Raw genomic sequence first — 20,412 nt, 5'->3', positions numbered from 1 at the left:
AATTTGGCCAAGATGAACAAAGTAGAGGATGCCTTCAACCTGGATGGGTATGGGTAGGGAGGAAACAAAAAAGGTTAAAGGTCAGTGAATCTTTTTCCAAACTATTTGCTAACAAGTTTTCAATTTTACCTCCCCGTAAACGCCAAATGCCATTTTCGTATTAAATAAAGTATTGGAAATTCACAAAACAAACTCAGTAAAACAAGTAATTCAGATGCATCAAACAGTATAGCCTAAGACTTATTTCCCTTTGATTTCCCCAAGTTAACCACAACCTCCCCCAGCCCACTACCCCTTAACTCTGCTTTCTTTTTTGTGTCCCTGTGCACACCTCTAGAGATGTCACCAATCTGATCCACATCAGGCATTTTGGATCTATCCCCTAACCATCCCTGCAGTTTTTTCACCCTCATCTCCTCACTCAACCTGTATTGTAAATTCAATCAAATGTGTCCTATATTTCATAATTTTTATTAGTTTACTTTAAACTTAAACAGAAATATTACTGTTAAGTGAAAAACAGCCACAAAATAAAACATTTCTTACATAGTCTTTTAAACATTACTCTTTAAATGGCTTTCTTAGACCTCAAAAAGTTGGGGGGTTTAGAATAGGTGAAGCTACCTTTGTATTAACAATTTCTATAAGAAATGGTGACACCGCATTTCTCAATCTACTATTTGTTATTTCTATCGTTGTTTTGAATCTAGGAGCAACTTAAGCTGATCAGGAACATAAAAAACATATTTAGTACTATTAAACCTCACAATACATTTGCATGGATATGCTAACAAAAAGGAACCTCCCAATTCTATTGTTTTTAATCTCATTGAAAGAAACTGTTTTCGCTTTTGTTGAATCTGGATACAACCATATTTTTTCTCCACCAAAATTGTAGTTTGTTGTTTTAAAGTACAGTCTCATTACAGCATTCAGGTCCTGTTGAAAATCAAATGTGTCCTATAATGTGTTAATGCCTCTTCTTGTGTGTTGTATTTTGATATGTAAGAATATGGATTCTTGTTAAAAAGAATCCACAATGGTCTTAGTAGTACATCATTTCAAGCCACGTAAAAAATAAAGTTGTCCTTTCTATATTTGTCTGGTCACTTTGCTTTTTTCTGATCATGTTTATCCCAATCTCTAGTTTCTGCTTTCCTCTGTCTGGATCAGAACTGGTGGTAGTGACAGGCAGCTAAGGGTGGTGGTAAAGAGAATATGTTCAAAAGAAAGGCGAGTGGTGGGAGTGCCTTAGGGATCCATCCTGGGGCCAATTCTGTTCGATATATGGGAGAAGTATGCCCTTTTTACAGATGACAGAAGATGGGCAACAGCATTGACACCCCAGAAGGAGTGGAAAGCATGAAAAGTGATCTACAAAAAATTTAAAAGTTTGGACTAATGATGATAGTCACATAAGCTTTAATGTGAAGAGATGTTGATTGATGCACTTGGGCTATATAAATTTAAGGAACCACAATACATTTCAGAGGTGTAGTGGATGCCTGGTGTACTCTTCCACAGACATGGTGATGTCAAAGACAGTGATGAAATTCAAAACAAGGTGTGGGATAAGAGATTTTTATTCTCTCTTCATGGCATATGAAAAAGGCAGCATTTCCACTCACAGTGGAACTTTTTAACTTTCACGTTTACTGGAAAAGAGACACACAAAAAAAAATAGGACAAGGGGAGGGAGTAGACTATTGGGTGTCAGTTATAACCTTAAGAACAAGGGACAGGGGCCAGCATAGAATCAGGTACAACCCCTGGCTGCCTTTCTGGGCAGACTGGTTGAGCCACGCCAATCTATCTGCCATTTATTATAAGACGTTCCAGTGCTTTCCCAAGCAAACTTGTGGCCCCAACAGTACTGCTCCAGAGGCATAGTGCTGTGATGTGCTCCTGCCCCTCTGTGCTAGAATAGCCCTCAGGCTATGATGCATAGGACAGTGTCTGGTCGCCATGCACTGGTTCTGCCTCGGGGGTGGGGAGACCCCACCTTCTTCCTGTATCCTCAGGAGTCCTGAGCCAACTTAACAGCAAATAAGGTTTAAAGGTGGTAGACTGGCTACACAGATTTTACTAATAGAGTATTCCCCCCCCCTCCCCGTATTAGTGATGGACATTCTCACCCTAGACGTTGGTTCCATCAGTCTTACCTTTGCTGTTCGTGCATAAATGTGGTCACCCAATTCCCACCATTACTTCAAAGCTGCTTCAACAGCTGCCACTATCTTCTTAAATTTGGCCTCATTCACAAATCCATCCCCATTCTGTCCAAAAGGAGAGATTAGAAGAACCCAAAAAGCACATTAAACAACAGAAAGAGAAAAGCACAGTATTTGGATTATCTGGGTGTTCTGCCCCCATGTGAAGGGGAGGCAGGCCGTTTGTTGTTTATGTATCTTTAAAATGCCTAAGACTACAAATGCCTGTAATAGGCTCTTTCAGAGCACATGTCCCAGATCCCTGTGTCTTATGGGGCTTTACTGGCCTGCCTTGTTCCCTGTACATGCTAGGATAGTTGCCCTCCCCCCTCCTTCATTGCGTCTGTAAGAGAGAACCTGCATCATTCTCCTCTGTGAACTGTTATCTGCCTAAGCTGTGCTTTGCTGTATGACCCCTTTTTAAAGCCCTGTGACACTATCAAGATTTTACCAGTATAAGAGGTATATACACAACATTGCTCCCAGCTTCTCTCTTGCATGGAGAGAGGGCTAGATGAGAACAGACTCCCCAGTTTGCAACGCAAAATTTCATGTCCAGCACATCTGAACTGCAAGTCATTTTTTTCCTTATTTGATTACTGCATTAAAGATGATTTTGGTTCAAGAGAGTTTTGAGTCTTCTCATAGTGATGTTTTTATACTCTGGTTTAGCTGCACATCATCATGCAGGTATTAAGAAGGTAGAACACAGGGGGCTTTGCCTATAAAACAATGCTTTCTTGTGCCTTTAGTACCCACTGCTCTGGGGGGGGGGGGGGGTGCAGTGTGGAGCAGAGTTCTTTGCCCCTTGTGTCAATTCTAGCTTCAGTGTAGAGTTTACACTCTAGAAAGCATCTCAAAATAGCACGATGCTAATCTTAAGAGACCCCCTGCTGAGAGAGAAGTCTGTGGCCCCCTATTGCCACCACTCTCTTACCTTTTTCGAATGCACCAGTTTGCCTTCAACAGTGACTTCAAACCAGCCTGTGGTGGTACGGGTCCCTTCTCCAGTCTACAGTTGGGAAGAAAGTTGAGAATTTAAAGCTCTGAAATAAGAAGGTGGGGACTGAAAGGGTCCAACTGCCAATATGCTGGTTGCACCAAACACCTCAAAATACCACTTCACTACTTTGTTATGTGTCCCTTTGACTATGCATTTAATAAAGACTTCTTATAAATTAAAAAAAAATACCACTTCACAGCAACTCAATCTGTCATCTTATGCATTGAATTCACAAGAATTCTTATACATTTAATGAACAGAAACCAACTTGTCTGGCCTAGTGGTTAAAGCCTCAGCTTGAATAATTGGAGAGTCCTGGTTTGAATCCCTCTCCTCCCTCCAACACTCCTTTGGACGTTGGACAAGTCATGTCAATTGCCTCAGGTACAGGTTTATAAACCCCTGGAGCAGGGAATTACCTACTTGTACAAGAAGTTAAATGTTGGGAAGCAGTAAAGTTTTCAGTAGGAAAAGCAGGGTATAGAAAGATAAATTAAAAAAAATACTCAGCTACAGAAATCGGAGACCTTATGTTGGCTGCTAATACCAAAATAACGATGCACAGATAAACAGTGTTGTACTATGTTATGGTCTTATTCCAGGAAAGTTAATGGTTAATTGTATATGTAATTAATAAATAAATAAATAAAAAAATCTCATCAATTCAGTATAACATTAAAAAGGGGTCCTTACCAGTCTCCAACAGGCCATCATGCAGGACACATGCAAATGCTGAATAAGGCCCGGCATACAGCATTTGAAAGCCTTAATGCAGGTGTTATTATACCCTTACACCAGCAGCAGTTGGGCAGGCTGTGTACTGGGTGTTTCTCAGCACATACACTTTGGAGCATGACAAATATTTTATGCCCTCTCATCTGAGTGCTGCATGGTGATCTACTTCGTTAATCGTCTATGGTTAAAACACTGATGCACTAAAGCCTTGTTCAGCAGAGTATATAGGATTGGAAGCCCTCTTTTGCTAGAAAGTGTGCTAGATATCAAGCTACTTACGATATCAAGCAGTCCTGGGAACATTTTCTCCAGATCTGCCTTTAAACACTGGTACTAGGGAAGGAGAACAAAAACAGGGTTTACCACACAACACAAACTTTTTTTTTTTTTAACTGCCATTTACCCAAACGTTCCCAGGAAAACTATAAAATGATTCGTTTTCTAAAGGAAGAACCCTGAAGATACAATTGTTTTTCCCTTTTCTGTACCAGCATGAGCATCAGCAGTAAAATCTACATCATGGGACAGAAGTCCCTTCACCTCATTTATTCAGATATTTAGATAATAGTGAGCACTGACCAATTTTTAAGCTCGCTCTACTTATACTCCATATTAAAGGTTGTGCTAACTTTACCTTGGGACCGTATCCTCAGGCACCACTGAAAAGAACAACAACAAAAAAAAAGTTAAAATTTAGAATTTTACACAGGAATAATCTCCACATTTGTGTGGGGAGCTAAAGGAGCTAGAATAGGATACAACAAGCTCACCCGAGACCGAGAGAAGGGGGGGGGGGGGGAACAATCTGCTAGATTTGCGCTTGTATAATGTCGCTGCAGCCCTGTGTTGGGTGCACGAGTTCCACACAGGACAGTTTAAGTATGCCCCTCAGGAAGTGTGGGATGACACGCTCCACTATTTTGCCCTCTGAAGTCAGCATGGAATTGGTGGAGGTCTAGAATAGACAGGGCAAAGGGGGCTTCCCCGTTCCTAGAATTACTGCACAACCGCGACTTTACACCTGGGCAGGAAAAATCTCAATTCGACACTTGGACAACAGAGGGATGCAGATATGTAGGCCTACTGCCTTGGGACAGTGAGGTTGCCCTTCTTTTGCGCAGTGTCAGGAAGCGTGGAATATACCGCAGAAGTACTTTTATTCCTTTTTACAACTTCGGCACTACATGAAGAAAACTTCTGACTTAAGTATTGGTTTCACTGCTCTGGATAAGGCCTTCATGCAGGTTCCTGCCACACAAAACAAGCTTTCCCTATATGGTAGAAGCTGGGCAAAGAATATAGGCCCTCCCCCTTTTTTGTACTGCTGGCGACAGAATGGAGTACACGTTTGAGGAAAGAGGTTTCGCAATGCGAGCTATCCAGGTGTTTTAGGCTGGCTGTGTGGGTGAACTTAACGTAGGACTGCAGAAAATTCAATATAAGATCTTACACAATGCATACATAACCAGAAGTAAGGGCAAGAATATGGGCCTCTGAGATTCTGATCAATGTGTTAAATGTGGGCGGAGTAGGGGCTCCCTTGTACATGGCTTTTTGGAATGTAACTTGCTCAGGGGGTTCTGGCTGGGGGATCTAACGCTGCTGGAGAATGTTTTAGATACCACCCCTGAGTGGTCCTATGGGATATTGCTTATGGGCTCAGATGCGGACTTACAGCATCAAGGGTTTAGTGACTCCCAATGCAGATTTGTTTCGCTGAGTTTGGTCTTAGCCAAGAATGCAATACTCTTGCATTGGGCTGCCCAGTCGGTCCTGCACGTGCAACAGTGGTATAGCAGTATGAAAGAGATGGCTGAGTGGGAAAATACAAGACTTTCAGCTAGGCCACAAAGGCCTCCTTGGAAGGATGAGCGTCTCTGGAAGAGTTGTGTGAGGGTGCTAGAAGCGATGTCTAGAGATTCTGGTTCCAATTCTGCAATACCCTCTTAACTTTTAGTTTCAAGACACCCAGACACAAGAGGGGGAGGGAGGGGGGTAGTTTTCTTTTGGGTAGTACAAGGGGTGGGAAGTTGGGGATATCCATTGGTTCGTTTTATACATAGAAAATGACAAGCAGTTTTTCATGTTTTGGCTGTAGCGCTTGATATGTATTATTTGAGGTATTGGGCTGTTGTGCAACATGGATGTTGGTGATTTTGCTCTGTGATGATGTTCTCTTTTTCTGTTTGCTAATTTACTGCTTTTGAATAAATAGATTTACAAAAAAAAAAAAGAATTTTACACAGGATTCCCATAATCTTGCTGAATGAGTAGGTGATACGTATTGCAAAAAGTCTAACCTTTTCCGTATGCTGCAAGTGTTGCTGCTTAGATATGGACCTTTGGTCTCTTTCCCAGTATGGTAACTTATGTACTTATAGCTTCTTAAACATTTTAACTAAATGAAATAACCATTGTCCACACCCTCACTTTGCTCCTTCACTTTGAGTTATTGCCATAGGTATCACAATTAAATCTTTTACCAAACTAAGGAGCCTATGAACCTCATTGCAGAGGACAATTTACAAAAGATAGTGTTAACAGGAGGTTTGGAATCTTAAAGACTTAAGAACAGTAACACAGGGTCAGAACTATGGTCCAACTAGCCCAGTATCCTGCTTCCAACAGTGACCAATCCAGGTCATAAGTACCTGGCAGCATCCCATATAGTAGCAAGATTCATGATACCATCCCAGAGATATGGGAAGTAGTCCACCTTGAGAGCAGTTTATGGACTTTTCCTCCAGGAACTTGTCTAAACCCAGGTAGTGTATCTTCCAGGAACGAGTTCCAGAGCTTACCTATTCATTGAGTGAAAAATATTTTCTCCTATTCATTTTAAAATGACCATGTAATTTCATAGAGCGTCCCCCTAGTCTTTGTACTTTTTGAAAGATATTCATATGCTCTAATCCAGGATTTTGTTGACTTGTATCACCCCTCAGCTGTCCCAAGCCGAAGAACCTTTCTTCAAATGAGGGAATTCCATCGCCTTAAACATTTTGTCACCTCTGAATCTTTTCTAAATTTCACTATAGATGGGAATGGGAGAGCAGTGGGAAAGAGAATTGTATCCACTGGTATCTAAGGTTAGTGAGCTAGCCACAGTTCTGTGCTGGATCGAAGCATTACACTAGCCAGCTCAGGACCTCGCTCCTGCATCCTAGAGGGTGATTGGGAGGGGGGGGGGGGGGGGGAGGAGATAAGAAAACTGAAAGGAGGAAATTTTATGAGGATATTTTTATGTTACAGGGGGCGGTTAGGGGTGGGGATGCGTTCATTCTAATTCTGTTAAATATTATGTTTCTGTGTGCATAAGTGGAGGGCACTGAAAGAACTACAGTGCTTTGCAATTTCTAATTCTGCTCAGTTTTCCAAAACAAACAATAAAAAAAGAGGAGGTCAATGGAGCAGGAGCAAAGGTTCGGAGACAAGGTTCTTGGTACTGGTGCAATTACAGAGGGGACTAACTTCCCTACTTTCTAGTGGAGTCTTGCTGCACTCTTGCTTTTCACCAAATAACTTGAGTAAAAAATGCTGCGATCAGAGCAGCCTGTATTTGTATCGGTTTCCAAGACTATGAGGCAGTGCCGTAACAAGGACGGCTGACACCCGGAGTGGGTCGCCGCTGCGCACCCCCCCCCCCCCCCGGGTGCAGCACGGCGCCCCCCTCCCCCCTCCAGAGCGCAGCACGGCGCCCCCCTCCCCCCTCCAGAGCGCATTCTTACTTCAATTAGGAAGCGAGGGGTGGGCGAGAGGGCCGATCCGCCCCCGAGTGCACGTCACTGGGAGCTGCGTCGGCTCCGCTGGTTCCTTGCTCTCTGTGTCCCGGAACAGGAGGTAACCTGTTCCGGGACAGAGGGAGCAGGAAACCAGCGGAGCCGACATCCCCCCCCCCCCCCCCCGCCCTTCCTATACCACGACATCCCCCCCCCCCCCCCAGCCCTTCCTATACCACTGCTATGAGGTTCTGGATCGTCAAACTGACCAGCTTTGGGTCCATGCCACATGGTGGAAGATCAGTATGAAGACCAACTCAGTCCCCTGGAACTCCCCTGAACTTCAACCAGCACACTAAAGCACTGTGTGAGCCAGTGATCTTCACTATTTCTGGCAATAGCCATCAAGACAAAAATAACTATTGCGAGTCTGATCATTGCTGGATTAGAGCACAATTTATGGGGCCCTTCTACTAAGCTGCATAAGCGTCTACGTGCACCCAACATGCGCCAATTCCGAGTTACCGCCCAGCTACCGCATGGCCCTTGTAATTTCATTTTTGGCATGCTTCCACTACGCACATCAAAAAATATTTTTTATTTTCATGGCGCGCGTAGCAGGTCATTACCGCATGACACTTTACCACTAGGTCAATGGCTGGTGGTAAGGCCTCAGACCCAAAATGGACACACAGCAATTTTCACCAAAAATCCAGGTACGCTAAAAAATGTTTGTTTGCGCCCAAACACGCATCTACACTACTGCAGGCCATTTTTCTGCGCACCTTTGCACAAGGACCCCTATGTTTCTTAAAGATGTTTGCACTGCTTCACCATCTAATTCACAAACACACTGCACATTTCTGCCAGCCTAGATCTACCTATTGCAAAGAGAACAGGAGCTTGTTAGCGCTATACAAATGTTAATAATAGCTTGTTGCCCGTGCTGCTTACCAATAAACCACATTAATTTTAACAGTCATGGTGCCCAACAGCTCTCACTATAAACGGGGTCACACCACACGACGCAATCTATTATTTCTGCTCCGCTTTCCTTCTCTCGTTTCCGATCCGTACAGGTTAAAGCTGAACGCCGCGGCGTCGGGCGAGCGAGCACTGCAAACGTTTTAGTTTTGGGACTTTCCACTCGTCCCTCATCCAGAGGGGGTGTTCATCTTTTGAACTGACGTGTACTCTTCCAGCTGGACCGGGCTTTCTGTTTACATCAGCTACAAACAGTAGAAATCCACCTCTTCGATCAGAAATTTTGCCTAAGGATCCAGGATGTGATTACGAGAAAAACTATCTTTCCAAACACACCCCCGTCCCACACACACACACAGTGCTTCAGTGGTAGGAACCAGCTAGTGACCAAGGGTGGTCTAGATTAGAAAGATTTCTGTTTTTTGTATTAGCAAGCATGTGTGTAGGTTGTGTAGCATTTAAGAAAATTCATATGTAGACCAGAAAAATAGCTTATCGTGAAAAATTAGATGCCCCGTTTTTTTTTTTTAAGTTTATTGCTGCTTGATATACCGTCTTTCACAAAGCAACCAGTTTACAACCAACGCTATCAAAACGGAACTACAATCCAATAGGAAAGAGAGAAAGAAAACAGAAATGTAGCACAGGAAAGGAAAAGAAAAAAAGTTGCAGTTCATCCGAGCACTACCGTTCCTTCTCATTTGGGGAAACTTAAGCTTGGCTACAAAAACGTCAAGATAGTTCTGAATTTAGGATAGGAAGTTCTGGGCAAAAGGTAAAAAAACGGATACAGCGGGATCCTCCCGGATTCGATTTAAAAACCTTTAAAAGTTCATTTTTGTTTTCTTTGCCCAGACGTTTACATGTGGACATTTTACATATATTTGTCAAAATAAATGTTTTTACAAGACAGCTGATGTAGTTAAAGCTGAAGATTATTCTCCCGGGATCCTCCTATTTCCTTACCAATCTTGTCCTCCTTAAAAGTTGCGATCCTCCGTGGGACGGTAACATTACGCCACAGGGGGCGTAACTTAGCGGATCGGGCGTTCTTCTCACGCGTCAAATAAGGTTTCAAGACAGTCACAGAAGGGGCGCTTCTTTGTTTCACGGCCGCGCTGCTGCTGCTGACAGTATGCAGCGATCACCAGCCATAACCCAGCACTACACAAATCTTTTAGCAAGTTAAACAAAGAGGTGCAATAGACTGCAGTGGAAGCGAGCCTATCTAGTCCACTGTAAGGAAGCCAATTGGGTTAATCTCGGCAGCCGTCATTCCCATACACTCAAATCACAGCACGCAAACCTATGAGCTGCTGCAAGGGGGTTTAATAGCCAGGAGTGAGTGAGCCTATCTAGTCCACTGTAAGGAAGCCAATTTGGTTCATCTCTATTTCTTTCCACTCCCCGACCCCCGCGCACTGCAGTCGTCATTGCCATTCACACAAAACAAAGCAAGCAACCCTATTCGTGGCAAGAGGTAAAAAACGGATACCGCAGATCTGGCTTTTACACCGTCCCCAACTTGCATCTGCGTTGTAAATCCTCCCAGATTTCAACCTGATTAATGTTAAAAAAAAACCACACAAATACAAAAACCCTTTGTACTTATAAATAGAAACTTTTAATGTTCAGCACCTGATTCTCATAACGTGTCTATTTTGGTGGCCCTCGCCCTCATGCTAGGAGAAAACATCTCTGCACGAAAACAGGGAGTCCTCCAAATGACACAGTGATTACGATTTAGAACTAATTGATTACTCTAACCGATGAAACCGATACTTCCTCTGTGTATATCCGTATGCTGCACAAGCCTTGAAAATATAAGATCAAATAAAAATGCTACAAAAATAAAGGACGACAAAGATTGTTTTGTTTTGGGTGTATTATGGTGGCTATGCGAGGGAGAGGGCTTCAGTTTTTTGACGTCATGCCGTCTCCTGTGCTCAATCTATTCTTGCTATTTTGCTGTCAAGGTCAGGTGATGGGGCCAAGATGGCCGCGGCCGGGCTGGTAGGTGGCACTACTATATTACTTATTATAGGTTTAATTAAATCATTTATAGAATGCGGAGAGCAAGTATATACACACACTGTGCTCCCTGCATATGGATTCTGGTAATTCAGCTGTCATCCCTAGGAGATTTTTTTTTATTTTTAATGTGTTTCAGACATCTGTGTAGTGTATGGATATTTATTTATCTCATCTCTAGAGATTAGAATACTGGGTCTGCCCCTCCATTTTCTGGTCTTCATTTATTAAGGAATGAAAGGGGGTGAAGGTCTGCCCTTTTGTTTTCATCGTCAGCTGGGGTCACTCGAATTTGTAGGTGTTAAAATGGGGTCATGCTGATTAGAAAGGGAACTGCACGGATAAAGAGGCACTACAATCATTACTTTACTTTTGATATGGAATGTAGAATGCATCTATTTATACCACACAGAATACATAACTGGTATCTTTGCAAAGCTGGAGAATCCAAAGCCCTTCACAGTCATGCAACACCTGAGCGTCCTGACTCTCTCTGATTGAGAGTAACTGCTGTGTTCATCTTCTTAACGTACAGAGCAGCAGAGCTTACTGTGCAACGAAGATTGTGTGCTTCTTAATAGCCCTGTAGTAATTCATGGATAAAACAGGTCAGAGCCGGCCCTTTGCTCTGAAATCAAATTTTGCAGAGCTTGTAAGACGCTCACTTTTGTAATGGAAATGGCGTGTCTCAGGAGTCAGTTGTGTGTACATGATCTTGTGTATTTAATTTTTTTTTCTTTTTAGTGTTACTAAGTGTTCGCCTACCCTTAAAAAATGGCCTTTGCAAATGTTGATTGCACTGACTGGGTGCATGCAACAGGAACTATTGTGATGACTGTACATAGATTTTTTTTTTTTTTAATGGCAAAAGAAAAATTCAGATCATGCTCAGTTACTTGTTTATCTGGCAGCACCTGTGTCTGAATGGCTTCATAAGCTAGGTTCTGAAAGGGACACTCATTATTGACTCCTTACCTCCAATAATTTGAGATGGGAGTATATGATGAATACTTTTGTTCCCTGACAAGTGCAGATCCCCCCCTTCTAGGTCTTCCAGTGAGATGCAATCAATGCACTTTGGTCACCCTCCCCAAACACCGTTGCAGCTCCCTGAGTTTCCTTTCTTCCTCTGAATCCTCATGCTCTTCTACCCACCCTACACCTTTGTCTCCCACCCCCCCCCCCCCCCCCCCACCAACTCTGAATTCAACTTCAAAATAAAAACTTACAACACTATAATATATGGGTTTTTTTGTGCTGGATCTAAAGTACTGGTAAATATGTTATATTTGCCAGTTCTTTAGATCAGAACAAAAAATTTAAAGCTTAATATCAGTAGGAGTTAGAGTTGGACAGTAGACAAATAGAGGAGTCAGAGGTTTGGTATACCGACTCCACAGCCCTGGTGACGAGTGGGCGAATGCATTCTTAAAAGCCTGCAGATTAGGCATATCTGAAAAAAAAAAAGAGACCTCTGTGATCTTGAGAACCCAGATAAAGCACTGTCTTAAGATTCTCAGGCCGCCCAGCCTCTGTGTATTAAATTAGGGAACAATAATGATGAGGGACTATGATTTCTCTGCAGTGGACACGAGGGCGGGATATTGCCAGCCTCCTGACCGCAGGATCTCGCTACAGTAGTACATCATTCAGTTCTTCGCCAGCACCCCTGAAACAAAGGATCATCCATCACCTGTACACCAGGTTTTATGACTTGGAGAGCATAATTAACTGGACTGTTCATCTCCAGCAGTGGAATATCAGGCGGAAGAATGCGTATGTGTGGCTTCTCTCTTTAACATGCAACCTGACATGCGTGTGCAAATGTATCCATCCTTTGTCTCTGCACTAAGGACATGGGATACCACTCTATAGTACAGATTTTCCTAGGAGACGCTGATCATGTTTCTTCTTTTCAAGCCTCAGAGTAGCCATCATATAGTGTTATCCATTAATGATGTGTCCAGCTCTTGTAGCTAATGTTCTGGGGTGAAAAGTCGCTGAGCAGATGTGCCAACTTTTAAAAGTGGCATTCTTTACAATTATTCATAACTGGACTACCTGATGCCTTTTCTTTAATATTTTATACTCTATTGAATTGCTTTAATGCATGTCTATCAATGAATTATTTTATGATGTTTATATCATGTGATATTATTAGGATTAACTCCAATTTAAAGCTATTGGAAATAGCGATCTACACTCTAATTTTCCAATAGTTTCAAATTGGAGTTGACCAGTCGAGGACTGCAACAAACCAGGGATAGTAACACTATATGTTGAGCCAGGAGTAGCTTGCTGGTAGTGAAGAATTATGTTGCATATTTATGTATGCCATGGTATGCATTGGGTGGTTTAAAATGTAACAGGCAACATTCCACAGTGCAGGAGACTCCTGTGATTTGTTTCAACTGTTCCAGTAACTCTTGCCAGGAGCTGCTCTTTAGTGCATGTCCACTAGGTATGATAAGTCTCCTTGCCTACCACACTGCCACCAGCAATAAAGTTGATCTTGTTTTATTAATCCAATGTAGACAGACCAGAATATAGTCCACCTGAAGAGAATGTTATAGCCGTTCTCCACCATATTGCTGGATATAGAAACTTTTAAAAGATGCTGAAAAACTTTCCTCCATTTAGCAAAATCGTAGTTATTACCCAGATCACTTTTCCCAAGTGATGATAAAACATGCTATGGGGTTCCGTTAAAGCAATAGCACTTGATAAAGTCTAGTAATGCTCCCTCGGCCAGATCCAGACCTCGGTGCCCATTCAAGGGCTGTCTCTTCCAGAGTCAGTTCACCACTGGCCTTGTGCAGTAGAAAATCTCTAATGTGTCGATAGTGGAAGAAATCTTTCTGTAATAAGCCATATTTATCTGTACTGCTTTGTCTGTGCAGGAAAACTTGCAGCCAGTTTTGCAAAATGGAGATTCCTTGGTTCTGATTTGCAAAAGATTAAATGGGTTTAGCAGTGTGGTGGGTGACTGGCACAGGTTTCTAGACTGAGCAGCTAGAACCATATAATCCTGTTCTAACATCTTGGGAGGGTTCTGTTTTTATTTGTTGTTTCTCTTCCTGCAGGTACTTTGGGTACACAGAAAAGCACTATGGACGTTCTGCAGCAGTCACGTATTTTGTCCTGTCCCAGAAGGGTGGTGTAAGGTATCTGTTTCTCTCCTGGAATGAGCGCCATGGAGGCAAAATGCCTTCTATTGCAGTAGGTTCTAGAAGGCTAAGCGCATGTCGTTATGGGGGCTAAAATTCCAGCAGTCTGTAGTCTTTTGTACTAGGCTGCGCATTTGGTTTGCTATTCTCTAAACAACTTATGAAATATTACAAAATAATATAGAAAAATTGTACAGGAATCAGAGAATTAAGTCTTTTATTACTCACCCACCAGCACAGCATCAGACATCAGTGATAAGTTATAACAAACTTTCAAAATCTAACATCAGTACCTCTGGTAATTATAAGTAATCAGGCTAATTATTTAAAGAAGAGAAAAAGGAGGAAGGAAAGCTTATTCCTCATACAAAGGTCACAGAACAGAGAGAAAGAATGAAAGAAAGATTCTTAGCTGTAAAGAATTATTTCTACGAAGGTGGGAGAGCACCCCCTTCGGGAAAAATAGTCCATTTGGACGAATCTGAAAATCTCTTTCCAAGCGTGCCTAGTTTTTCAGAGTTTCTTTGTCTGCAGCGTTGGTTAATAGGCTGTGATGAGCATCCACCTCTCCTCTATCCAGGACCAATCATAGGTGCTGCATATGTGCTGGAGTCTTGTAATTGGGTCTTTCATATGTGCTAGAGGCTTTCAGTTGGTGTCCTTGCCATACCTCTTCTCAGTAAATTACATTTGTAACAAGTTGTACCAGGTAGCTTCAGTGTTGCCAGGTGGGCGGTTTTACCGCCCAATTGGGCGGTTTTCCGCGCCCCGCCGCGGGAAATTTTTGCCCGCGGCGGGTTGCGGTTTTTTGGGCGGTTTTTTAGGCTTCCGGGCGGCTTTTTGGGCGGCTTTTTGATTTTTTTCGGCCGCGGGGGGCGGGGTTAGTGACGTTTTTGGGCGGGGTTAGTGACGTTTTGGGCGGGGCCGATGACGTGGGAGGCGGGGCCGATGACGGGGAGGCGGGGCTGATGATGGGGAGGCGGGCCCGATGACGTGGGAGGCGGGGCTGATGACGGGGAGGCGGGCCCGATGACGTGGGAGGCGGGGCCGGTGACGCGGGGGTGGGGGTGTCAGGGGCGGGGTTTGTGTTTGGGCGGGTTTTGGGCTGGTTTCTGGCCCGGATTGGGCTGGAAAAAAAATTTCTACCTGGCAACCCTGGGTAGCTTGAGTTGCCCTAGCAACATGAAGCACCATCAGAGCATGTGACCAGCCAGAAATTCCTTCATGTGACTGACAATAAAGAAAGATGGGGGATGGGAAATAATGCAGCATACCTGAAGTAGAACTTTATAGCTAAAACTTATAGACAGGTCCTTGAGCTTTGAGTATGAGGATCACGTACTAATTTTATCTTTACTTTTGCACGTCAGGACTCATTCAAATATATACTGTGTTCCGTGTCTGAACAGTAAAATACCCTCTGTTGTACATTTTGCTGATAAGAAGCCCAAGGGTGACTAGTTAAACGCCAAACAAAACTTGGACTGGTTCAGGCTGTTCTGCAGTGTGTTTCCAGGAGATACTGATTTTTTTTCTATAAGAAACAATCCTGTTTCTGCTACCAAGTATGTTTTTAACAAGTTACCCTCTTCCTTTCACATAGCTGTAAAATTGTACCGTATTTATATATTTTTTGAAATGAGTGTATCTTTTAAAAAAGAAAAACTTTAAGCCGGGGGATATAATCTGTTTATGGACCCTGCAATATCAGGAGAGCTGGCCTTTAATGTGAGAGTGATCCAGGTGCTGTATTTTTGGAAAGGTTTCAGGGCCAGGAGACATGGTTTCGTTCAAACAAGCGAGGGAAGATCAACTGGGATTTCTTAAACTTCAAAGATGTGCCAGTGGAAGAGGTGGATGTCAGCGGCTCACCGCTTAACTACATTGGGCTGGACAACCTAGGTGAGGACTGACTTATTAATTTAATGTATTTATTTGTTATATTTGTATCCACCAAAAACAAAAATGAGACTAATGCCTTTATTTATTTATTTTATTTATTGCATTTGTATCCCACATTTTCCCACATGTTTGCAGGCTCAATGTGGTTACATTGTTCCGCCATGGTGTCACCACAACAGAATAGCATATGCAATTATTAATTTCATAAGTACTTGGGAAACATAGTGTATAAAAGCATCATATATATAGATAACATCGGAATAACAGGTAACGCGGCAATGTATTAATGTTCAAATGATGGATCGTTATGGTAAATTCTATTAAAGAGGTGAGTCTTAAAGGATTTCTGAAAGTTAAGTAGGTCGTGCATTTTTTTCATAGCAGTTGGTAGTGCATTCCATAGCTGCGTACCTATGTAGGAGAAGCTGGATGCATTTGTCAGTTTATATTTTAATCCTCTGCAGCTGGGGAAGTGGAGATTCAAGAGTGTGCGAGATGATCTTTTAGAGTTCCTGGGTGGTAGATCTATGAGATCTAACATATAGACCGGAGCATCTCCATGAATGATCCTGTGAATTAGGGTACAAATTTTGAATGTGATGGGTTATACATGTGAAAAATGAAAAAGCGGTGGGAAAGACCTCAGAAAGTTGTGGCCACCAGCTCCAGAGCTGGAATAGACAGTGAAGATCTTACTGGTCACAGGTCTTCTCTTTAATCATCGGTCAGAAACCCCCCCCCCCCCCCCCGATCCAACCAATAGATAGCGCAGCGCTGCGTACTCTTTGTAGCGCTATAGAAATGCTAAATAGTAGTAGTAATATTGCAGCGAAATTTCAATTTTCTTTTATTTTTCTAATTTGCTTTTGTTTGCGAAAATAGATTTAATTAATAAACAAACACTTTCCACCACAGTACTGAAATCTTTGTCTGTAAATTTAACTTAACTGGCTGAGCTTGACTGCATACGTCGTCCCAGGAAGGCATCCAAACCCGACAGGCCCGTTTCACCGTGGGGCTTCTCCAGGGGATAGTGGATACCGAGATCCTGAATGCAGGTTATGGCTCAACAAGTGCTGTGGACTTGTAAGAATCAAAGTCCACAGCACTTGTGGAGCCATAACCTGTATTCAGGATCTCGGTATCCACTATCCCCTGAAGAAGCCCCACTGTGAAACGGGCTGCCAAGCTTCCAAGGTCGGCACCGATGTCACTGCTGACTCGGGGAAGACCTCAGGAGGGATTTCGTGGCTCCAATGAGGGGGAGGGGTGTCTCTCTTGTTGCGTCGTCATAGGCTGGATGAGCTGTCCTTTGGGGATAGTGTCATGGTGACCGGAGGATGGCTGAGCAGCGTTGGGAGAAGTTGGCACACCATTGGAGGCTGGAACCGCTAGGACTGGTGGCAGGATTCAACAAGGCTTCATTTCAGAGGAATGTTTTGTTTTTGTTTTTCTCACCAGCAAGCTGTATACCCTGCCAGAGCAAGACTTTTAGATACCTCCATTTTTGCGCCCATAGGTCCAACGCCAATGCGTACAGGTGCCAAAACAGCAGCGCCCAAATTGCAGTGTCTAAAAGTCTGCTTTGCTGAAGAAATACTTTAACATTTTGAAAACTATCATTTAAAAAGCCTGATGGGAACCTTTGACATAAACTAAGCATATGTGAGTTATGCAGTATGGCTTTGAGATGTCTGATTTCGGCTTTCTTTCTTGTCTCCGTCCAGTTACCCTGAAGGAGCTGAAGATGTTGAATCTGAGTGGTTGCCCTTATCTGGATGATTGGTGTCTCAGCCGACTGCACGTATTTAAGGATTCCTTGGAGGAGTTGTCGCTGGCTGGCTGCCCCCAAGTCACAGAGCGAGGCTTGGCCACATTGCATCACTTAGAGTCAGTATTTAACCCTCATGATGCTCTGTTTATCCTGCCCTGCTGACCCCACAATGCTGTGGTCATATCTCTGCACCGGTGATATCTTTCCCCCCCCCCCCCCCCCCCCCTTAGATTTCATGTATTTGTGAAAATGTCTTCAGGGAAACAGATAAGCAGCAACCAGTCTGTCTCCACCCCAGCAATGGCTGGAGTGTGGAAGAAATGGCAGCAAAACTAACTTGGAGTGGTACCAGTAATTGAGAAAATAAGGCCAGACTTCTATGATCTGGGCTCTGATTATGACTAGAGAGATCTGGATGGACTGGAATGAGGCTTCAATGGCAACTCAAGTAGTTGAGGAACAAGGACAATGCCTGACAGGCTTCTACGGTCTGTGCAAGGACAGATCAAGTATGCATACGTTATATCACATCATACCATATGCTATGAGTTTTATCTTGTTGGACAGACTGGATGGATAGTTAGGTCTTTATTTGCCATCATTGTCATCATCTACCCATACTGGTGGGGGATGGAAGAGGGGACAGGATGTGGGCTGTAGATAAGAGGACACAGAAGCAACTTGAGATCTGTTGCTTTCCACTGTCCTTTTCTCCAGGTTTAACAGTTTCCCAGGTTTTGTCGTTAGCTGGTGAACCTCTTTGAACTTAAGCCACAGCGTCATTACCAGTATAATTCATTCCACCTCTTTCTGTCTCTGCAGGAACCTGAAGCGGCTTGATGTCTCCCACCTCCCTTCTGTGTCAAACAAAGAGTTAATCGCCATCATGATGGAGGAAATGTTGCCACATTGCACTATTATTGGCTTGGATTACAGCAGTGAGCTCGCCAAGGAATCTCAGCCAGAAACTAGGACAGAGCCCCAAGAACTGAGGGCAGAATAGATGGTTCTGTTGATATACTCAAGAAATGAGGGCAGGGTGTTGGGGGGGGGGGAGGGGTTGTCTGAGACACTGCCGGGAGCAAAGGACGTTGCAGAGTGACTTAGAATCGTGTATAAGATCTGTGGTCAGAGCAGATTACATGAGCAGCATGCCCAGGACCTGGAGTAAGGATTGAAGACCATAATCACATGCGTAAAAATGAGAACAGGGCAACGGGTCTGAGAAATGTGCTGAGGAACTAAGGCCAGGAGCATTTCCACTCAATCCTAGGTTAGGCTTCCTATGCTGGTTTAGAAGCAAAGTCCTATTTCTCTTGTACAGGTTGATCCAGTCTTGATTTTAAGAACTTAAGAGTTGTCAGGCTGGCTTCTACCAGTGATCTGTTGGATCCAACATTCAGTCTCGGGCACTGCCCAGTCTGGGTTACCTGTCAGTTCCTACGTAGGAAGGTCCATTCCATGTTGTTCGTGGAAGATGGGGACAACTAGGGCTATCTGGCTAAATAATAGTTAATGTAAATTTATCCAATCCTTTTTATAAACTCAGCTGTATTGTTAATCTTGCCCACATTTTTTGGCAGGGAATTCCATTGCTTAGTCATGTGTTGAAAAAAATACTTTCTCGAATTTGTCTTTAATCTATTGTTACCTTCAGTGCATCCATGGCATTTGCAGTCCTTTGCTTTTTTTTTTTCTTAGGTAATCAATAGAAATAAAACATGGAAAAGAAAATAAGATGATACCTTTTTTATTGGACATAACTTAATACATTTCTTGATTAGCTTTCAAAGGTTGCCCTTCTTCGTCAGATTGGAACTAAGCAAATGTTGGTAGATGACAGTATATATAAGTGATCATAGATTATTGCAGACCAGTATATGGAATATATAACTTCTCATCTCATATAACCAAATATTTTAAAGCCAAGGCTCCTTCTAATCTTATATCTTTCAATCCTCTCATGAGATCTTCCCCAGTGAAACATCAAAGCATTTCAGTGACAGTCTAACAGGATGGGGGTTGATAGGTGAGAGACAGGAAGGGTCGGGTGGATGAGGGACAGGGAGATATTCATGGAGACAGGAGGGTGACAAAGCAGTACAATTTTATGGTTTATAATGGGCTACAAAACCCAGATCTTTGTTAAGTCCTGTCTGGTGGGTGTCAAAATATTTATTTATTTATTTATTATTACATTTATATCCCACATTTTCCCACTGATTGCAGGCTCAAAGTGGCTTACAATAAAGCTGTAATAAGGTTACAGTACAAGAGGTATAATTATACAATTGAGCGTATGAATAGAATAACAATTAAACAGCAATAGGTAAATGATAATAACGGGTAATTAGTGTCCTTGAATCATATTAATGGTCATTTTGACTTCAAAGGTCTTGCGTTCCTGTATTGTTTTAAAGTTCCCTTTAAGGATTATTACCATTAAATCACTGGTACACTGTTCTGGTAGAATTTTTTTTTCTAAAGAGAAGTCAAAGCTGGAAATTCATGGATGTTTAGGGGATTGTAGCTCAGCCTGTCCACGTGCACTGGGGTCAATATTTGAACTACATAGTAACATAGTAGATGACGGCAGAAAACGACCTGCATGGTCCATCCAGTCTGTCCAAGAAATGTGCCACTTTTTTGTGTATACCTTACCTTGATTTGTACCTGTCTTTTTCAGGGCACAGACCGTACAAGTCTGCCCAGCACTATCCCCGCCTCCCACCATCTGCTCTGGCACAGACCGTATAAGTCTGCCCAGCACTATCCCCGCCTCCCAACCACCAGCCCCACCTCCCACCACCGGCTCTGTTATCCAATCTCGGCTAAGCTCTCGGCTTTCTTCTGAACAGGATTCCTTTATGTTTATCCCACGCATGTT

At 43.0% G+C, this 20,412-nt stretch overlaps 1 protein-coding gene and 1 long non-coding RNA gene across 2 annotated transcripts; one reads left to right on the top strand and one right to left on the bottom strand.

Moving 5' to 3' along the window:
- Nucleotides 1-3,185: 3,185 nt before the first annotated feature.
- Nucleotides 3,186-8,890, bottom strand: LOC115479416. Its single transcript, XR_003943689.1, has 4 exons — nucleotides 8,622-8,890; nucleotides 4,583-4,607; nucleotides 4,228-4,281; nucleotides 3,186-3,222 (listed from the first exon to the last, which is right to left on the bottom strand). It is a non-coding gene; the product is annotated as an uncharacterized LOC115479416 (long non-coding RNA).
- A 1,685-nt stretch (nucleotides 8,891-10,575) lies between these two features.
- On the top strand, nucleotides 10,576-19,248 carry DMAC2 (distal membrane arm assembly complex 2). Its single transcript, XM_030217293.1, has 6 exons — nucleotides 10,576-10,664; nucleotides 12,268-12,458; nucleotides 13,766-13,846; nucleotides 15,612-15,751; nucleotides 17,479-17,641; nucleotides 18,348-19,248. Exons 1-6 carry the CDS (start codon nucleotides 10,647-10,649, stop codon nucleotides 18,526-18,528), a joined length of 774 nt encoding a protein of 257 aa, XP_030073153.1. The 5' UTR covers nucleotides 10,576-10,646; the 3' UTR covers nucleotides 18,529-19,248.
- The last annotated feature ends 1,164 nt before the right edge of the window (nucleotides 19,249-20,412 follow it).

The sequence above is a fragment of the Microcaecilia unicolor genome, chromosome 11 (genome assembly GCF_901765095.1).
Source record: "Microcaecilia unicolor chromosome 11, aMicUni1.1, whole genome shotgun sequence".
NCBI classification, from domain to species: Eukaryota; Metazoa; Chordata; class Amphibia; order Gymnophiona; family Siphonopidae; genus Microcaecilia; species Microcaecilia unicolor.
Note: the sequence above shows the minus strand (reverse complement) of the source record. Positions and strands in the feature narration are given on the sequence as shown.

Coding starts and splice junctions, on each gene's coding strand:
- DMAC2 (XM_030217293.1), top strand. Junction 15,752..17,478: donor CATTGGGCTGGACAACCTAG/GTGAGGACTGAC, acceptor GTCTCCGTCCAG/TTACCCTGAAGGAGCTGAAG. Junction 17,642..18,347: donor GCCACATTGCATCACTTAGA/GTCAGTATTTAA, acceptor CTGTCTCTGCAG/GAACCTGAAGCGGCTTGATG.